At 38.2% G+C, this 17,305-nt stretch overlaps 1 protein-coding gene across 1 annotated transcript; it reads right to left on the reverse strand.

Moving 5' to 3' along the window:
* Positions 1 to 603: 603 nt before the first annotated feature.
* On the reverse strand, positions 604 to 16,471 carry LOC140352478 (neuronal acetylcholine receptor subunit alpha-7-like). The gene is made up of 9 exons (XM_072437746.1): positions 16,260 to 16,471; positions 10,485 to 10,624; positions 9,742 to 9,786; positions 9,388 to 9,497; positions 4,902 to 5,149; positions 4,049 to 4,243; positions 2,916 to 3,002; positions 2,464 to 2,573; positions 604 to 1,692 (listed from the first exon to the last, which is right to left on the reverse strand). The coding sequence occupies exons 1-9, from the start codon at positions 16,327 to 16,329 to the stop codon at positions 1,108 to 1,110; spliced, it is 1,590 nt and encodes a 529-aa protein (XP_072293847.1). The 5' UTR covers positions 16,330 to 16,471; the 3' UTR covers positions 604 to 1,107.
* Between the last annotated feature and the right edge of the window lie 834 nt (positions 16,472 to 17,305).

The following is a 17,305-nucleotide window of genomic DNA, read 5'->3' on the forward strand; positions in this document are numbered from 1 at the left end:
ATGATTCTTGGATGAGAGTCGAAACGTCTATTTTTTCTAACTGAGTCCAGATGACTACAACTGAAGCTTTTTCTACCATATTCTTTGTAAACATTTCCAAGATTTAAAAAAATTAAAAATCTGCACAAGAATTAATTAGATCCTCTCCCAAACTCATCCCGGTCTTTAAATCTAGGCCAGCGCCACACCCGCAGAGAGAATTATCATAATAGTGGGCTGACAAACATTTCTGATGCTGTGTCATGATGCGGGCTGTTACTCATTTCTGTAATTATTGTTAGTTCTTCAACAACATTACGACTACCTGCCTTAGTGTTTCATAACCACCAAACGAATATGTATTATAGAAACACAGTGGCAAACAAACTCTGAAGAAAATTATCAACATGACAAACATATACTTGAAGATTTTTTAAAAGTATGTTACTTATAGTAGTAGAACTACGTCATATGACTGACCAAAGCAAAATTTTGATGTATAGTAAATATCTTATCATATCAGTACTTTATTCATAGACTTGACAAAAATGATGATGAAATACTACTGCAAAAGTTCTAAAATATATATATTTTTAATAACAAATATAGTAATTACTTCAAGCTACTCACCAAACCATCATAGGAATAACAGTGTCCTTTGACCACGGTCCAAAATGTAGAGTTAAGTTTAATTAAGAGTATTTTACAGGTGCACTTCTTAACTTTTCTGGTGGAGGGTCTGTCCACCACCTACTCGTCTCCATGGAGATGTTATTGCTTTTTGAAGAATTTTTGACCCGCACTTGAAAGTGATATTTTTAAAATCCACATAGTGATATATCATTAATGATAAGAAGGTATTAAGATGATGTTACCAGAAAATGTCATTTTAAATTGAGTATAGCCAGGCCCACCTTTAATATTACACAGCACACCAAAATCTTATGCCAAGATTCAGTGATTCCAAACATTTTCCTCCCAAGACACACCGGAGTCTGTTTGATACACATTAGTGACACATCAACTAAACTTATTTGGTTATTAAACATGATTGGTCTTGGTGATATGTGCCAGTCCTTTCCAGTCTTTCTGACCTCCTTTTGCCATTTTTTTGACAAATTCATTGAATTATGTGAAATCCTTTGAAACTGCCTCTATGAAATTGGGTGCCGACATGAGGATGGTTAAGGTACAGATGATGGTGAAGAGAGAGAAGGCCAACAGACACAACCTATCCACCACTGCTGCGGCAAACTTCCACTCACTGCAGATGGCTTCGGCTTCATCTTGATCCCGAAATCTCTGAGCTATGTATGACACTTCGTCCAAAATGCACTGGATCTCTCGAGGGGGATATCCCTCTCCTAAACCCAAGCCACTGCTGACTCCTGCAGGGGGCTCTACATCCTCACAGGCCCGACCCTCCAGAGCAACCCCAGAGTCGCTAGAGGTGGGGCAATGCGCACTATCAACAGAATGATAGTTTCCAAAGTAGAGGCCTGACGATCCATTTGAGGTCCCAGAGGGGCATGGCGGGCACGACGTCTGGGAGAGAGGAACAGACACGCTCGGGACAGTCCCCATTTCAATAGAGCTGGTGCTGGAGAGCTGCTGTGATGCACGGCAGTGCTTATACACTGGACGTCTGCGCTTAACTTTGGGTTGTTTCATTCGAAGGAACCAGGCACACCAGTTCAACAGGATCACTCGAACCTGGAAGATAAGAAAGAAGGTTCAATATTACACTGAGCCCTGAATATGTGTCATTCAGCTTCATAATCATGTGCAATACTGTCATATTCATGTGCAATTCTGTGACATAATGCCAATCATCTTGGTGGAATATTTGCTGTCCATATAACAGCTGTAAATAAGAGTGTTATAATTATTTTTATTAAGAGTATAATAGTTTTTTTATGAGAGTTTTTCTACAAGAGTGTTTTTATAAGTTATCTGTTTTTTTTTTTTTTATTTACTTCTGTGCCTAATTTGTGTTGCACTGGAATTTCTCCATTGTGGGACAAATAAAGGTTATCTTATCTATTCACCTTATTCCTAAGCCCGTCTGGGCGTCGCCATACAACATAATCCTTCTTCTGGTTGTATTAGTTAACAGAGGTCTGCCAACCTAAAGAAAAAATAAGTTCTACACAGAGTCGTTTTCAGACCACCCAGTGAATTGGTGCATTGTTGACTTGTTGACATGAACATTGGATATTTTACACAAAGCAGTCTACGTTATGGCTTATTTAGGTGGCAAGACTTTTCTCTTGTTCTCCACTTAAGGGAACAGAGTTCCTGCTCGACCGTAAGTGCAACTACAAGTGCTGAACCGTGGCAAAAAGAGGAAAAAGTAGGTTAGGGTTAGGGTGGGGAATAAGGTCTATAGCACAGTGGAATTCAAGGTAATATTTATCTAAAAAGACACTTGCATTTGGGGGTCACAAGGTAAACAAGAAAAGTAATAATAACAAAAATACGCACCCATTTGGGCATCTTGCCTCCATGAGGGTCATGATGATGAAACTGCAGCACTATAACAGTGACCACCACAGACATCCCCACAATCGTCATGGTGGTGGCAAAGTACTGGGCTGCAAAGAGGATAACATGAACCAGATTTCACTGTAATGATTTCAAACACATTGTAATTACAATATAAAGATATACAAAAAAGTTTCTAAAGGCATAGTACTGTAAATGGCAAAGGAAAAGATGCAGACTCAAATCTGGCTAGAATGTGTATTGAGGCTAAACAGTTATTAATTATTCAAATAATAGAAATGGGTTCCTAAACAGAATTCACATTTATTTTTTGATTTATTAGGACTAACTAAGGTTAATTATTATAGTTTTTGGACAAAAACTACAGTAGAAGTAGCAGTAGAAGTATATATTTAATTAAGAAAAACTGAAAGTAAAATTCCAAAACCCACCTATGAGAGGTACAGAGTCAGATGTGGCTGGCATGATCTCGGCCACCAGAAGCATGAACACAGTGAGTGAGAGCAGCACAGTGATGCCTAAAAATGGAGACATAACTCAATGAATTAACAGTCATATATTGGTACTTGATTAAAAAAATATATTTTTGCCTTTCTCCTCCTTCTTCACCACAACAAATACATCGACCTCATCACTGTACACACTTCACTCCATCCTTCCCTCATTCTTGAACAAGGCCTTGAGATACAATAACTCATCCACTTGAGGCAGAGACTCCGCACCCACCTGGAGGGCGGCAGAGACTCCCCACCCACCTGGAGGGCGGCAGAGACTCCCCACCCACCTGGAGGGCTGCACTGCTCTTCCTGAATCCGAGGTTAGACTATCGGACAGATTCTCCCCTCCAGTAGAACTTCCCGGGGAGGCTGAGGAGTGTGATCCCTTGTAGTAGTTGGAACACAGCCTCTGGTCACCTTTCTTAAACAGAAGGACCAACACCCTGATCTGCCAGTCCAGAGGCACTGTCCCAGACCACTACTCTATGTTGCAGAGACTTTAGATACTCATCCACCCCCGGGCCTTGCCACTGAGGAGCCTGTATCCTACTGTATGTATTACCGATAGATGATTTGACTATGATTATCCCTCAAGGGAAACATAAAAAGAGAGTAAAACGAAAAGAGTAAAAGGAAGAGAGTAAAAAGCACCTGGAAATATTAACACTGTCCAATCTCCACAAAAAGATGTGTTTTATTTCATTTAAACTGCTTATGCTTATTAACTTCAAAGGATGTTTTTGCCAAATGTATTTTTCTCCCTTAGAGACATATAGATCAGCCTTTAAAGTAGTACCTACACACCAAACTTTACAATCTTGGACTTAACTAGGGACTTTTGTGGGATTTATTGATATCCAATTCATTGCCTGATTAATTCAAGCTTTATAAACGCCTAAAAATTTGGATTTTTGAATCTGTATGCACGTATTTGCTAAGATCTATACTCAAATGTTAAATAAGGTATCCAGACAAGAAATTCAAACATGGCTCAATCCAATCCATGGCTTTTACACTTAAAAAAAGAACTTTTTGTGACTCCTTAAACACATCTTGTCATCTCTTACCCAAGGATATTTTTTCACCGGAGTCAGCCGGGAGCAAGAAGACGAGTAAAGCCAGACCAGAAATCAGCACACATGGAATGAGCAGATTGAGTCCATAGTACAGTGTTCTCCTGCGCATGGTGACAGTGAACGTCACATCAGGGTAGGGCTCCTTACAGCATTCATAGTACAGCTCGTTACGCTTGGCTGGCACATCTAAGTGAGGATCACACAAGTTTAAGTAAATGTAGGACTGTTAAAACTCTCATCTGTAGACCCGTTCAAAGTTTGCAAACAAAACATTCTAAATCCTGGAATGGAGACAACTGGAGGCAAATGTGAAGTGGAGCATAATGTAATTTCAATGGAGAAACTGGGATTAACCTCAGAATCTCACAAAATATTTAACATGAAGTAGGATTCGGAAAATAAAAACCTGTGAGTGCAATCAGTTATTTAAATAAATTATATCTTATCTTATTGTTTGTTTGTTCACGGGACAAATTACAGACACACAATATATATTTTCTAATCTACAGATATTACATCCTTCACCATAAATTATAATGTTTATAAAACTGAAATATAATTTTGAGGCTATATATTTTTTCTATCCATTACCAGCTCTACTCTTGAAATTGTTGCTTCTTTTTGGTCAAAAAGACAGAATAGCATTAGCATTTGACATAAATTAATCTTTGAAAATGTGCTTTATACTTTTCCTTCAAGTCGCCTCCAATTCAGAAGATTCTTATGCTACAACATTTTAAAGTGTCTATAATGTGTCTCTGAACGTGCAGAAAACACAGAGCACCTCTTTATTAGAACACATCATCTAATGCCAGGACGGTTAATATGGAAGAGGTTTTCTCACCCACAAGATCCCATTCTCCATTGGGAATATAAGTTGACGTGTCCACGTTAAGCATCTGGAGGTCGAGCAGCCAGCCGTTGTGAGTCCAGGACCCAAACTTCAGGTTACATTTCTGTACATCGAAAGGGAACCAGCGCACATCGATGTAGCAGGTGCTCTTTAGGATGCCTGGAGGAATGTACTGGCAGTAACCCGATGCATTGACCAGGACGTTGGTGTGGAACGTGGCATCAAAGCGCTCATCGGCACTGGAGACCAAACACCAAAACAATACAAAACAATTCAAAATATAAGTTGTAAAATACTGTTCAGTTCTTGAAGGTGAAAGTTTATTTGCAGTTTTCTCAATTGTTTATACATCTTTTTTGAATTTTTAGTTTGGTTAGTTTTAGGTTTGTTCACACATGGTAAAGGACTTTGGCCCTAACAAAGTCTATTGAAATAAAGAAACTCAAACATAACAGCAAAAAACAACAATTTGTGAGCACAAAAATTCAAACAACAAAGAATGTCACACATGACAGGGACAATGGCCTCAGCAGAGAGTAAAGACTGTACGTGAGACATCCAACAGTATTTAAACATCTGTGTGAAGATATCTGCAAACTGTTTCAAGCTGATATAATTTGTTGTGTTGATATAATTTGTTTTCCTGATACTTCATGATATTTCCTGATTCCTGATAAATGTATGCATAATACAATATGCATACGTTTATTTCAATTATATTTACTATTAAACATTTTTGATTTATCAAGACCAAAACCAGCCCCGAAGCCCCTATTGCAGCCCGCATTAAATGAACTAAATTAATGATAGAGCTTATACAAACACCTGACCAATGTTTGAGAGTTTTGATGGTTAAACCTGTTTTGGGGGGAAGATTTATTAAATTTGAATGAAAAATATCATAATTTAGGAAAACTGAAACTCAATTTAGGATTTTGTGTGAGCTGTTTTGCAAAAGTCAATTTTGAATGGTGAATTGTGTCACGTCATTGGAAAAAAAACTGTAAAGGTGATATATTCTTTAAAAATTACGTATTATTTTAAATTTATTCACAATCCGGATAATAAATGTCGTATTAACATTTCAGAAAGCAATTTTTCAACAATGAAAAAAAAATGAAAATCTGCTGCTTCTTTCAGTCAAACGTCACAATGAAGACGCTCTGCAGTTTGGAACAGGAAGTCAATAGAACTGTTTCTATGATTTGGCCATTTTAAAGCAATATTGTGGTTTACAAATATTAAAATATAAACTGAATCTACATACAGGCACATAGATTCTTAAAAAAAAATCCTAAAAAATATAATATTCTGGAGAAACAGCTGAGACCCGACAAACATAAAACTGAAAAAAGTTGCCAACGTCAGCTTTCTTGGTTTATTTTATTGCCGTTGCCTGCTGTTGTTGGCAGCAGGAAAATGTAGTTTATTCTGCATACCAAAAAAAATCTGTGTATTGTTGTGTTAGAAAATGTTTTCTCTGTAGGATGTGAGAAGAGTGACCTGTTTATGCGCCTCACGCGGGAACACTGTGACAGGTTCCTATAGTTCTTTTGCTCTTGCACTTAAACTGAACTAAATTAAGTATTAAAGAAGGCTTCATAGTTGTTATGGATTGTGTTAAGTAAAGTGCAGAGAGCCAAGGCTTGAACTGTGATAACCCAAGCAGTTTCTTGTGTTTGAGGGTTTTCTCTTCCTGTATTATTTCACTTCTACTCATGCCTTACAAACAGTTATACATCTGAATAAATGTACTTCAGGAGGTGCAGGTGGTTACCTCAATGAACTCTGAACACATGTTTTAGGACCAAAGGGTGTGGAGAGCGGACAGTACAGTTGCTCCAATCTTTATTTTGGATTTATCTCTATTTTCTTTTTTCAAAGTATTGTTTGGCCTCTTATCCAACAGGACAAGGCAACATGAAATAGGAACGAGACTGGGGAATAACATGAAGCAAATGATCAAGAGCCAGTTTTTAAATACCCAAAATAAAATTAATAGTTGCTGGTATTGGTCCCAGCTCCTTGCTAATATGAATAGGAAGATGATAGAAGATAATTGAAATTTGGTCTTCAGTCAATTTTTACCAATTCATCTTGAGTTGATGAATTGGGCCGATATACTTTGCACAATATCACTAGCAATTCACTTCTGATAGATATTTTTTGTCTTCATGAGTGACTGTGTGCTGTGTAATAATGCTTGTGTTGGAAGGCTGAGACAAAAGCCACACAATGCATTATTCAATTGTGGCAGTTTAATGCGTGGAACTTGAAGACATTCCTAAAAGGTAAAGTAAAAGGTAATGGGGTGGGTATTCTCATGGGAGAGACCAGTGAAAGCATGTTAGAACAGGGCAAGGCAGAGGGGAAAACAGACACAGCAGAGGCAGGGACTGGTTCATGAACACCAGAACATTTGCTCCCTCATTCCACACCTGCACAAAGTGATCTGCACACTGATCGTGACAGGGCAAAAGGGAGAATCGAGCAAACTCTATAGTTCCGTTCTTACTTGCTCACACTTCAGTTATCAAATAAAAATGTATATCTTTATTTTATTATTATTATTTTTGTTTATTTGGACTGGGCAATGTATGTTAATGAACATATATGACATAACATGCTGTAAACGCTCTCACAAATGCATTTTCAGTCATACACATGGACACTGGCTGCTGAAGTGTCTTGCCTCGGGACACAATAGCACCTGGTATTCTGAGCGGTCTCCAAACCAGGCCAAGCCCTGCTTAGTTTCTGAGATCTGATGAGATCAAAGGCCGCATGGTTTTATTTGATAAATTGTGGATCTTACAAGGTTCTGGCTCCACCACATAAGATGCAGGGCCATCTATTCATGCAATTCAACCGACAGCAAGTGGCTATTGTACCAGTTTTGCTACTTCCATCTTGTATACTTCATTAGGAAACATTCATTGATAAAATATAGCCGCAGTCTCCACAGCCCATTTATTTGACTGATTTAATTCTGTCCGTATTATGTGCAGCTAAATCAGGATTCACTTTGTTCACTTTAGTTGGACGTCCTTCTCTCGCCTCATCGATGTTACACCACTCTATACTGTGCACAACTATACTGCTTTTTTATTTCAACTTCAAAGGGGGCAAGAGTATAATCTAAGAACTAGGATGACTTAGAAAAATAATACGCAGGAGTCATGGTAACTATTGAAAAGATAATGACACTTCTCCAGACATCATAAGGTTCAAATGAAAGGAAATTACCAATGAAAAGTTCATTGAAAATGCTATGAATAGCTTGCTGCTAACTGCCAATGGCATCAATCATTCACAGAGGCTTGTTTAAGGAAAATTATGCACTGAAAAGTAAATTACACATTTGTAGGTAAAAATGTCAAAATAATCATCTAACTCATTCCTTCTCCTTTCTGTGGTGATCCGTGGAAATCAACGTTATCCCATAAATAATTTGTCAAAACTGTTGGGCAGTTAGTTATGAGAGACAGACAGAGACACAAACAGGAGGTGATGAACAGGACAACAGGGACAAGCAGAGGATGGTGATGATGGGACAGAAAAGAGGGAGATTAGGAGAGGTAATCCTGACAAATCTAAAGGCTGCAAGCTTTTAAAATTCAGGTTAATTCCCCCAAACCTTTGTTCTGTTCTCACATTTACTGTGTGTTTTGGTTGATTACATCACAGGAAAATGTCTACATAAGGAGGCAAAAAACACAATTTAAATGTAATTATCTCAATAATTATAAATAAAAAAACGTTTACAGCAATGCAGCAGAAAATGTGTTTTAAATTATCTGAAACATCAATTTTAGTTATGGCAATGTATTATCCACCTCATATAAGTGCACTATGTAACTTTTCTGGTGGAGAGTTGGCCACGTGCTGGAGATAAGCACGTGTAAATTTGTCTTCTGCATTTGTTATTGCTTTACCTGTAATTTTCCAAATATTCAACTTATCCACCTCCATGGAGACAAACAAGAGACACCATCAGGCCAAGTTACTGGACATATCTGTGGAGTGGTGACTTGACTCACAGTAAGATTACATGCTTTACATGGTATTGTTTTTGCAATAAAACCCCCCCTAATTAAATAAATGCTAGAAATTATTGAGACAACCAGAAAAGTTATGATTCATCCAGAATGAAGTCAACAGAACAGTGATTCCCAAAATCATCCGAACATGCACATCCTGGGACAATTGTACATTGAGATCCTATTTATTTGTCTTTCATTCAATACATTTTATTTTTTTATTGGCCATGATTCATTGCGACGCAGGTTTATAAAAAGACTGAAAGCACAATGGTTTACTGAGATTAACAACCAAATGAAAAATAGTGGATAGATAGAATAGATGGATAAGGATTACCGGCAGTCTTTTGTTTCAAGGCCTGAATGAAAACTGCTATATTTGGATGTTTGGATTCATTTAATTTAATTTTCTACATTGCAATCCAAATAATACTGACCTGTTGTAGAGCAGGATGTCCGGGGTCCAGATTTGGTCTGAAGGGAAGCGTAGATTCTTGACACCAGGGTATTTTTCTGTGTTCCAGCTCAGGTAAACGTCTGTCCAGTACTGCATAAGAGAGATGCTAGTAGCTAGTCTATTCACATCTTTTGAATAAATTGGGTTTTCTCAAAGGGAGATGACTTCAACCATTTGAACTTACTTTGTTGTTTGACAAATGACCAATGCTAACAAAGCCACAGGAAACATTAAAAGCTCTGGTTCTTACACAATAAATCAATGAAATATGGACAGGTGGAACTAAAACCAGACAAATATGTGATTCAAATACATTTTTATATATGCCACTCACCAACTGAAGCCACGCATTAGTGATAAGCACCTGGTTCTTTTCATCCTGCAAAACAGAAAACACTCAGGTATTATATATGTAAAAACATGCCATGTAAGAGTGAAGTGCAGTTAAAGTGTAGTTGAATACAAATTTATATTTATTATATTTTATGTTTACCATATACATGTATGTCTGTAATGAAGCAAATGATCTGACCCATAGCATCTAAAAGACTGATCAGATCAGAGAGGACCTTATTAATATGGATCACAAGACATATCATCAGATGTCAAGATAATATGAGGGAAATTGTCACAAATCCAAACGACATTGTAGGAATAGATGAAATAATAATGATATTACAGCAAGGAACTATTGGGATGCCTCCAGGTTGCTGACTCAGTTGTAGGGAAAAGTCCACTGGCAGAGAAGTACAGTAGAGTTGGTCAAGGGTGAAGAGCTAAACAAAAATAACACTGCATAGCAAGGCGGCTGACCAAATGATTTAACTTTGGCTTTGGGCCTTAGAGGACTTAGTCAACTCAAATAATTTAAAGACAAAACTTATCTCTTAAATAAATGGTACAAACACACAGGTACATCACTAGATTGAATGCAAAATGTCTGCATAATAAAACATGTACAAGCCTCTTATATTCTTGTTTTTCTAATGTGAAACAAGGGAAATTGTTATCCCAATTATTTACACAGATTGTAGAGTCAAAGGCAGAAGAGCCTTTCTAACAAAGAACGATATGTACCACATCTATGATCTGCAGAAGCGTGAGTCCCAGCTCCACCAGGATGGGGGCAGAGTCGTTGACCACCGGCCTCTCCAGACGGTTGTAATTGACTAGCAACTCCTTGTACAGCTTCCTCTGGTACTCCCCTTGAAAATAACCTAAAAGGAACAAGACATGTCACTGGGACAGTATAAAGTTTTATGGACGTGGCCATATGCGTAAATCTAAAATATGTCTTATGTTTCATTTAATTGCGTGGAGTCCTTACAAATACTTGTGAAGGTCTTTGTTTGATTTAGACAGTGTGGCAGGCTCTTTCATAATAAATCTATCCCAGGCCTCGCTGCAAATAAAGACTCTATTATTATAAATTATATATTATATATTATATACTATATATTATATATTATATATTATATATCATATAGGGTGTCATGCCACTCATCTCCCTGACATTTTATTCTTCCTCAATCTGGAACCATACAGAGAAAAAGGTTGCCTTATCATTTCATGTTGACAAAATATGCTCAGATGATTTACTGATCTGAATTCAGGTGTACATCAGGTCTGTCAGCTGTAAATGTCACTTTGAAGTGATTAGCTGATGTGTTTTCTGGCCAGTCTCTCATCACTCCTATTGATCCCTCTATGTCACCTTCCAATCACATTAGGCATCCACCTTACATCCTGAAATATATCTGGCACAAACACTCTCTGTTAAGTATGACGCGTTTGCTTTGCTTCATTTAGAAAACTTACAGTAGAAGAGAGGTCACTGCACCTCAAAACAAACAGGGCTGTGGGTTACTCAAATATCCAATGATGCATGTGTTATTAGAACAGGCATATCTAAAGTTACTGTATGGTGTAGTATAGAGAATAAGAGTGTTGTGAATGTAACAGCTCTATAAATCTATGAAGGACAGGGGCCGGTCCATTAGTGCTATAATGAGGAGTTTGCAAAGACCTCCACACAGTGCACACCGTCACCCAGCTGCACCTCTGTGTGCTGCCACATGAAGATTGCCCTGAGCTCCATATAAAATGAGTTTGTGCCTTATAAGCAGAACAGACTGCTCCAGGGCCCTTGCATGAGCCCCAGGGCATAAGCTCTCCTGGGTACCGTGTTTTACTTTACAATCACACTGCAAATGAACCCATTTCTGCATTTCACAAGGTCGTCCTTTGAGACGGGCAATTTTCTCTGGGCGCAAAATTGCTCAATGTCAATGTTTGTTAAAAGAAAATTGGGCTGGAGCTATTCAGTAGATTATTGTGGGAAGTAATTAACAGGAAATTAATCAAACATTAATATATTTGTCATGAATATGTCATGTCAAGTATACTTACGTAGGACAAAAATATTTTAAACAGGGTAAATACTGTAAAGTAGAAATGTTCACTGAATCATGAATGAACAATGAGCAGATGGAACAAACATTGTGCTGATTACACTGCATTTTGCACAGCAACTGTGAGAATTCATCATCCATACAACCTGTTTGGCCCCAACTGTACCACATCCACATGATATTATCATTTTCTCTCTCCACATATTCATAGTCATATTTTATCCAATACAAAACTTCCAATATCTCTTGCTTTTTTCCCTTAACAAATACAATCTAAATGGAACTGAAATGCATTGTTCCATTAATTATCATGTTTTATAGTATTTTTCTCAAAATTGAATTATTTTATGAAGCAGGGAAAAATAAAGAATGGGCTAAATGTTTTAATATAATTAATATGTATGTGTGCACTTCAAATTATGTTTAACTGTTCAAATCCCAGAGGTATTGGCACATACATATATAAAACATGGAGCTATGCAGTTGTGTCCCATCTGCACATTTGTCCTGGCTCAGTGCTTTCAGATGGAGCAGGTTTGGTTTCCAAATCTGGATGACCAGAAGAAACATTTCACACAATAATGATTCACCTATTACTTAGAGTCAATTTAGAGAATCTATTTAAATATAATTGAAATGTATTAATGTACTAATATTAGAATTAGAATTTAGCCGTATCACCCAGCCCTATGTTTCACGTAGTTGTAATATTCAAGGTGAAATACTGAAATACTGATTATGTACCGCCTAGTTTCGGGTGCCGGTATATGATACCTGGTTTTCAATAAGCCTGGAAGTTTTTCTGTACCAAAATATATATACATCCCGATTTTCTTTGGGCCAGATCACAATTTAAATTTGATCACGATACATATTCACTAATATCTTTATATTATTTATTTTGTAATTTGTTAAATCCACCTGTTGCTCTCTCTGAGCATGACAAAGGCTGACCAATGGGAGGAGTGGGTGGGGAACAGAGGCTCTTTTTGATATCGGCTAACAAAGCTGCATTTGTTCACAATTTTACTATCGGCGTTAAAGTTAAGTTTGGGGTAAAAAAAACGCTTTAACTTCAAACCATAAAAAGCTGCACTAATGTGATCACTGTTTAAAAATCACTATAAAATGTCTTTCTTAACTATTATTCTTTAGTATTGTAGAGCAGACCGGCCTTCAGCCTTCTAAATCGGCCTCAAAATATCTGCGGAGCTTATTGACCAAAGGCTGCTCTAGAGTAGAAAAATCTGTATCAGTCGATCTCTACATCAGGCGTCTTGTTAACATAAGAATATTTTTGTAATACCAGTCTTTGATGCCTTTTTTTTTCTTCGGTATTTGTTATACATTCTAAGAGCAACCAATTGTGTGAACTCCAAAGCCATAATTTGGCGTACAACACAACTCAGCTCTGATCCCAGAATGGTTTGGGACTCTGGGAGCAGATAAACTTGGAAGAGGGCAGCGCAGAGACAAAGAAGTGACAGACATCTTCTCCCTGAGGGTCTGAACAGTACAAAACTGAGGTGACGCATTCACAGCCTTTTTCATGCAAATGCAGAGAGGAAAAACTTCAAAAGGACAAATGAAAACGTAAATGAAAAAATATTTACCATCACATCCCGCCTCCTCACCCACACCCGGTCCCGTGATCACATCACTCCCGTTCTCCGCTCTCTCCACTGGCTCCCCATCAAGCAGCGCATAAACTTTAAAATACTCCTCCTCACCTTCAAAGCTCTTCACCACCTTGCCCCCCCCTACCTGTCTGACCTCCTCATCCCCCACCGCCCCTCCCGAGCTCTCCGATCCTCCTCCTCTCTCACCCTGACTGCACCAACATCCCGACTCAAAACTTTTGGCGACAGAGCATTCTCCCGAACAGCACCCCGACTCTGGAACTCCCTCCCCCAACCTGTCCGCCACTCTCCCTCACTCACAACATTCAAATCCTGCCTAAAAACATACCTCTTCACTCAAGCCTATGACCTCCCCTACCCCTAGCCTCCTCTACCCCATTGCCTACTCTTCTACCCCCTGTTACATCCCCATCTTTTTCTCTCTACTTCTTCTGTCTTGTTCATTTTATCTGTATATTAATGTGTTCTGTACGTGTTGTCCCCCCTGTCTGTAAATACCCCCCCCCTTTTTTTATTATGTTCAGCGTCTTTGGGTCACTGAAAAGCGCTATATAAATAAAAGTTATTATTATTATTATTATTACATCAGGTAAAATAACAATCACACTGATGAAAGGATACTTCACAAATAACAATCACCATATTTTTTTATTTATTTTTTATTTGAAGTGACAGTGCACCTTAATGAATAAGCAATATAAATATGCCAGAATTAGCATGTGTGTGCTATGTTTTTGTTGGAGTGATCGATGGTTATTTATTTGTGTGTGATATGGCATTATCAAAGCCCCATAGTAATAAGACTATTGCTACATCAAATTGCAAGCATATGCTTGAACGATTGTTTTGTTGAGGCAGCGCTCTAAGAAAGCGTCATAAAACATGCATCAGACAATGTGTACATTCAAAATACACTGTGAGGCTCCTCTCAATTTTACAACTGAGTAGTGTTGTCACGATTAGATTTCAATACTAAGGAAAAGTCTGGATACTCAATACTGATGATGTACAACAATGATAATAAAAACATGCATCATCTAAACGTATTTACGTAGTTAAGTGGAAATGTTGTCCTATTTCATTTGGTTTAACAATTCTATTTTTTTAAAGTAAAGTAGGTTGATAGGCTACATTTTTTAAAAGGTGAAGTGCTGCCCATTTTAAGTTTGACAGAATCACTTTGCCAAAGTCACACTCTCTTACACATGGACCAATTATCTCTCTTTTTGGTTAGACGCCAAACTTGACAACGGCCTACTTGCATGTATAAAATTCTCCCCATGGTGACAAAATAATGTGTCCCACCCATTTCACACTCTGATGGGCCATGTGTGGATGCCTCACTTTAATGTGATTAACCGCTGACCTTCAAAAGTTCAAGAGTCTTTGCTTGTATGCATAAGTAAAATGCATGTAAATACAGTATGTGTACATGGACTCTAATGAATATTCGTTCATTCATTTTCTACTGCTTGTTTCCGTTAGGGGTCGCGAGTGACTGAAGCCTATCCCAGTGAATTTGGGCCTAATGAACAGGACATACAGTAAATATATTTATATAACACCTCATTATTTCACAATTAATGGTCAGATGGAACTTTGAAAGAGAGAAATTGTAAGAGTTTCTTTTTGCAGCCTCTTTATCATAGACGCATGCTTGATGTTCAAATTTAGCATATATCAAAACAGCTATCGAATTACTAAATTTGTTTCTAAATATTTCCCACCTCTTACATGAAGTCCTGTATTGAATAAGGCTAAAGGTGGTTTATTTGATGTGGTGAATTTGAACACCAATACAGAGGAAATAGCGCCATGGTTTTAAGTTAGCAACAGCTGCCATGTTTACCATGAGATGAAGTGCATGTGCATCAGACCCACTAATACCCCATTCAAGTCTGATATCATGTGACCAGCTTCATCGCAGCATGATCATCAGAGCATCCTCTATGTTTACAGCCAAGGATTGACCGCCCTAAAAGCACTGGGCATGTAATCCTAATCCAGATGTTAAGACTTTAGGAGGTACTATGGTGAGAGCAGCCATTGCTTTTCATAGTGCATTTTGTTCAGACAAATGAACAGTAAAAATGCAATAGCCGTGTATCCTTGAGTATTTTTTAATAGATTATCTCTATTTTCTTGGAAAATTCATCCTTATAAACTGACAAGGCAATCAAAAGTGCAAAACGTTGAAGGTGAGTAGGTAAACAGTTGAGCTTACAAAAACTGTGATGATGTAAGTAAGACATCTATTGGTTTATACAATACTGAGCCCACAAAGGACAACATGAACGCACAGTGTAATCTTGACTTCAAAGACACCTGTTATGCATACTCAGCCCTAAATGACTGGGATATGACAGACTGACGTGCACATTAAAGTGTATGCACTGTCAGGGGTTAGTATCTTTAGTAAAGCCGTTGAGTCTCACACTGGCAGATAAAAGCACAGATGTTGTCTGCTGATGGTGTGGATGATGCTGAAAGCGAGAGGCTTAACAGAATTCACGTCATCCACGACACGAAGGAGCAACAGTATACTCCAATGTCACACGTCAATATTCACACCTACGGCATAGTATTTAGCACCCATGAAAAGCAATTTGAAGTCACTTATAAGTTTGTAACATTCAGTTTTACATAGGCTTTTTATCACACAAAAACTTTGACGAGTTATAAGTATATTGCAATTGATTGGGCATTGTTGTGTTGCTCTACTTATAAAACATATATGTATATAAAAAATAACGTTTTCACTGAAGATATTAGTGAAGACAAAGTTGAGTTTATGAACTTACCTTTGATTAAAAGCGTTGTCCAGATAAAAAACCCAAACGCGCGCGGTCCCAGAACATTGTGGCACCGCATCCTGAGCTCGTTGTGCCCCAGATGGGTGCACCTGCTTTAGTCTACGCAGGAAATCTCTCCCAATTTTGTGAAAAGGATGAGCATCAGCTTGTAATGAGGCGGGAAGAAGGGCAACGGCGTCGGCGGGGGAGATAAACTACAACAGACGCGCCAAGTCAGGGAGGCAGGCGCGCACACGTTAAATCACATTCCCTCACTGTCGCGCGCATGTTTGCGATCCTGCTTGCTTTAAAGTTTGGCTTACTTTGTCTTTCAAAAGATTAATATAACAATATCATAGGAAGGGTTTCTCTTGTAGACACACGTAGATGTAAAAAGGGGCTGAAAACACCTCTTGTGAAAATATTATCTGCAGGTTATGCATTATTTATGGATGGGGTTTTGGAGGGTAAGCAGTCGTGAGATGATGTCACAGCATCAACCTGTGCAAATTTGGTCAAAATGAGCCGTAAGGCGAAATTTTATCCTCTTAATCACAGCATAAACCAAATAAATACGCATTTTCCACTTGCTCTCACCACAATAATGTCATCACATTTTTGGACATTCAACTTTACTAATATATTGGCCGCCTACATTTTTACAGTCAATGAATAGTTTGAGTGTTAACCAGGAATTCATTTCAATTCCATTTTTGTAACGCCCAAAATCACAACAGCAGTTGCCTCGGAGGGCGACATTGTTCAATAAGATAGGATTATCTTATCTTATCTTATTGAACAATGTTCATAGGGACTTGGTAATGTCCCAGCATCCCGTTTCCTTTGACAAATGTCCCAAGGACCCTTGTCCTTAGACCCTCCTTCTCGGACAGGAAAAACTAAACCTCCTTGGGAAAAAGTGGAAACCTGGAGGCATTCCACAGTGAAGGAGAGATCTGACTCTCACAGATGGACATGCGTACGCGAGGTAGAAAGTGGAGCTGGAGCCACTCAGGAGGAGAACCAGTTCTTTGAGGCAGATGAATAAATGTTCA

Source organism: Eucyclogobius newberryi, unplaced genomic scaffold (genome assembly GCF_026437365.1).
Source record: "Eucyclogobius newberryi isolate DKJ021-1_F unplaced genomic scaffold, fEucNew1.0.hap1 SCAF_11, whole genome shotgun sequence".
NCBI lineage: Eukaryota > Metazoa > Chordata > Actinopteri > Gobiiformes > Gobiidae > Eucyclogobius > Eucyclogobius newberryi.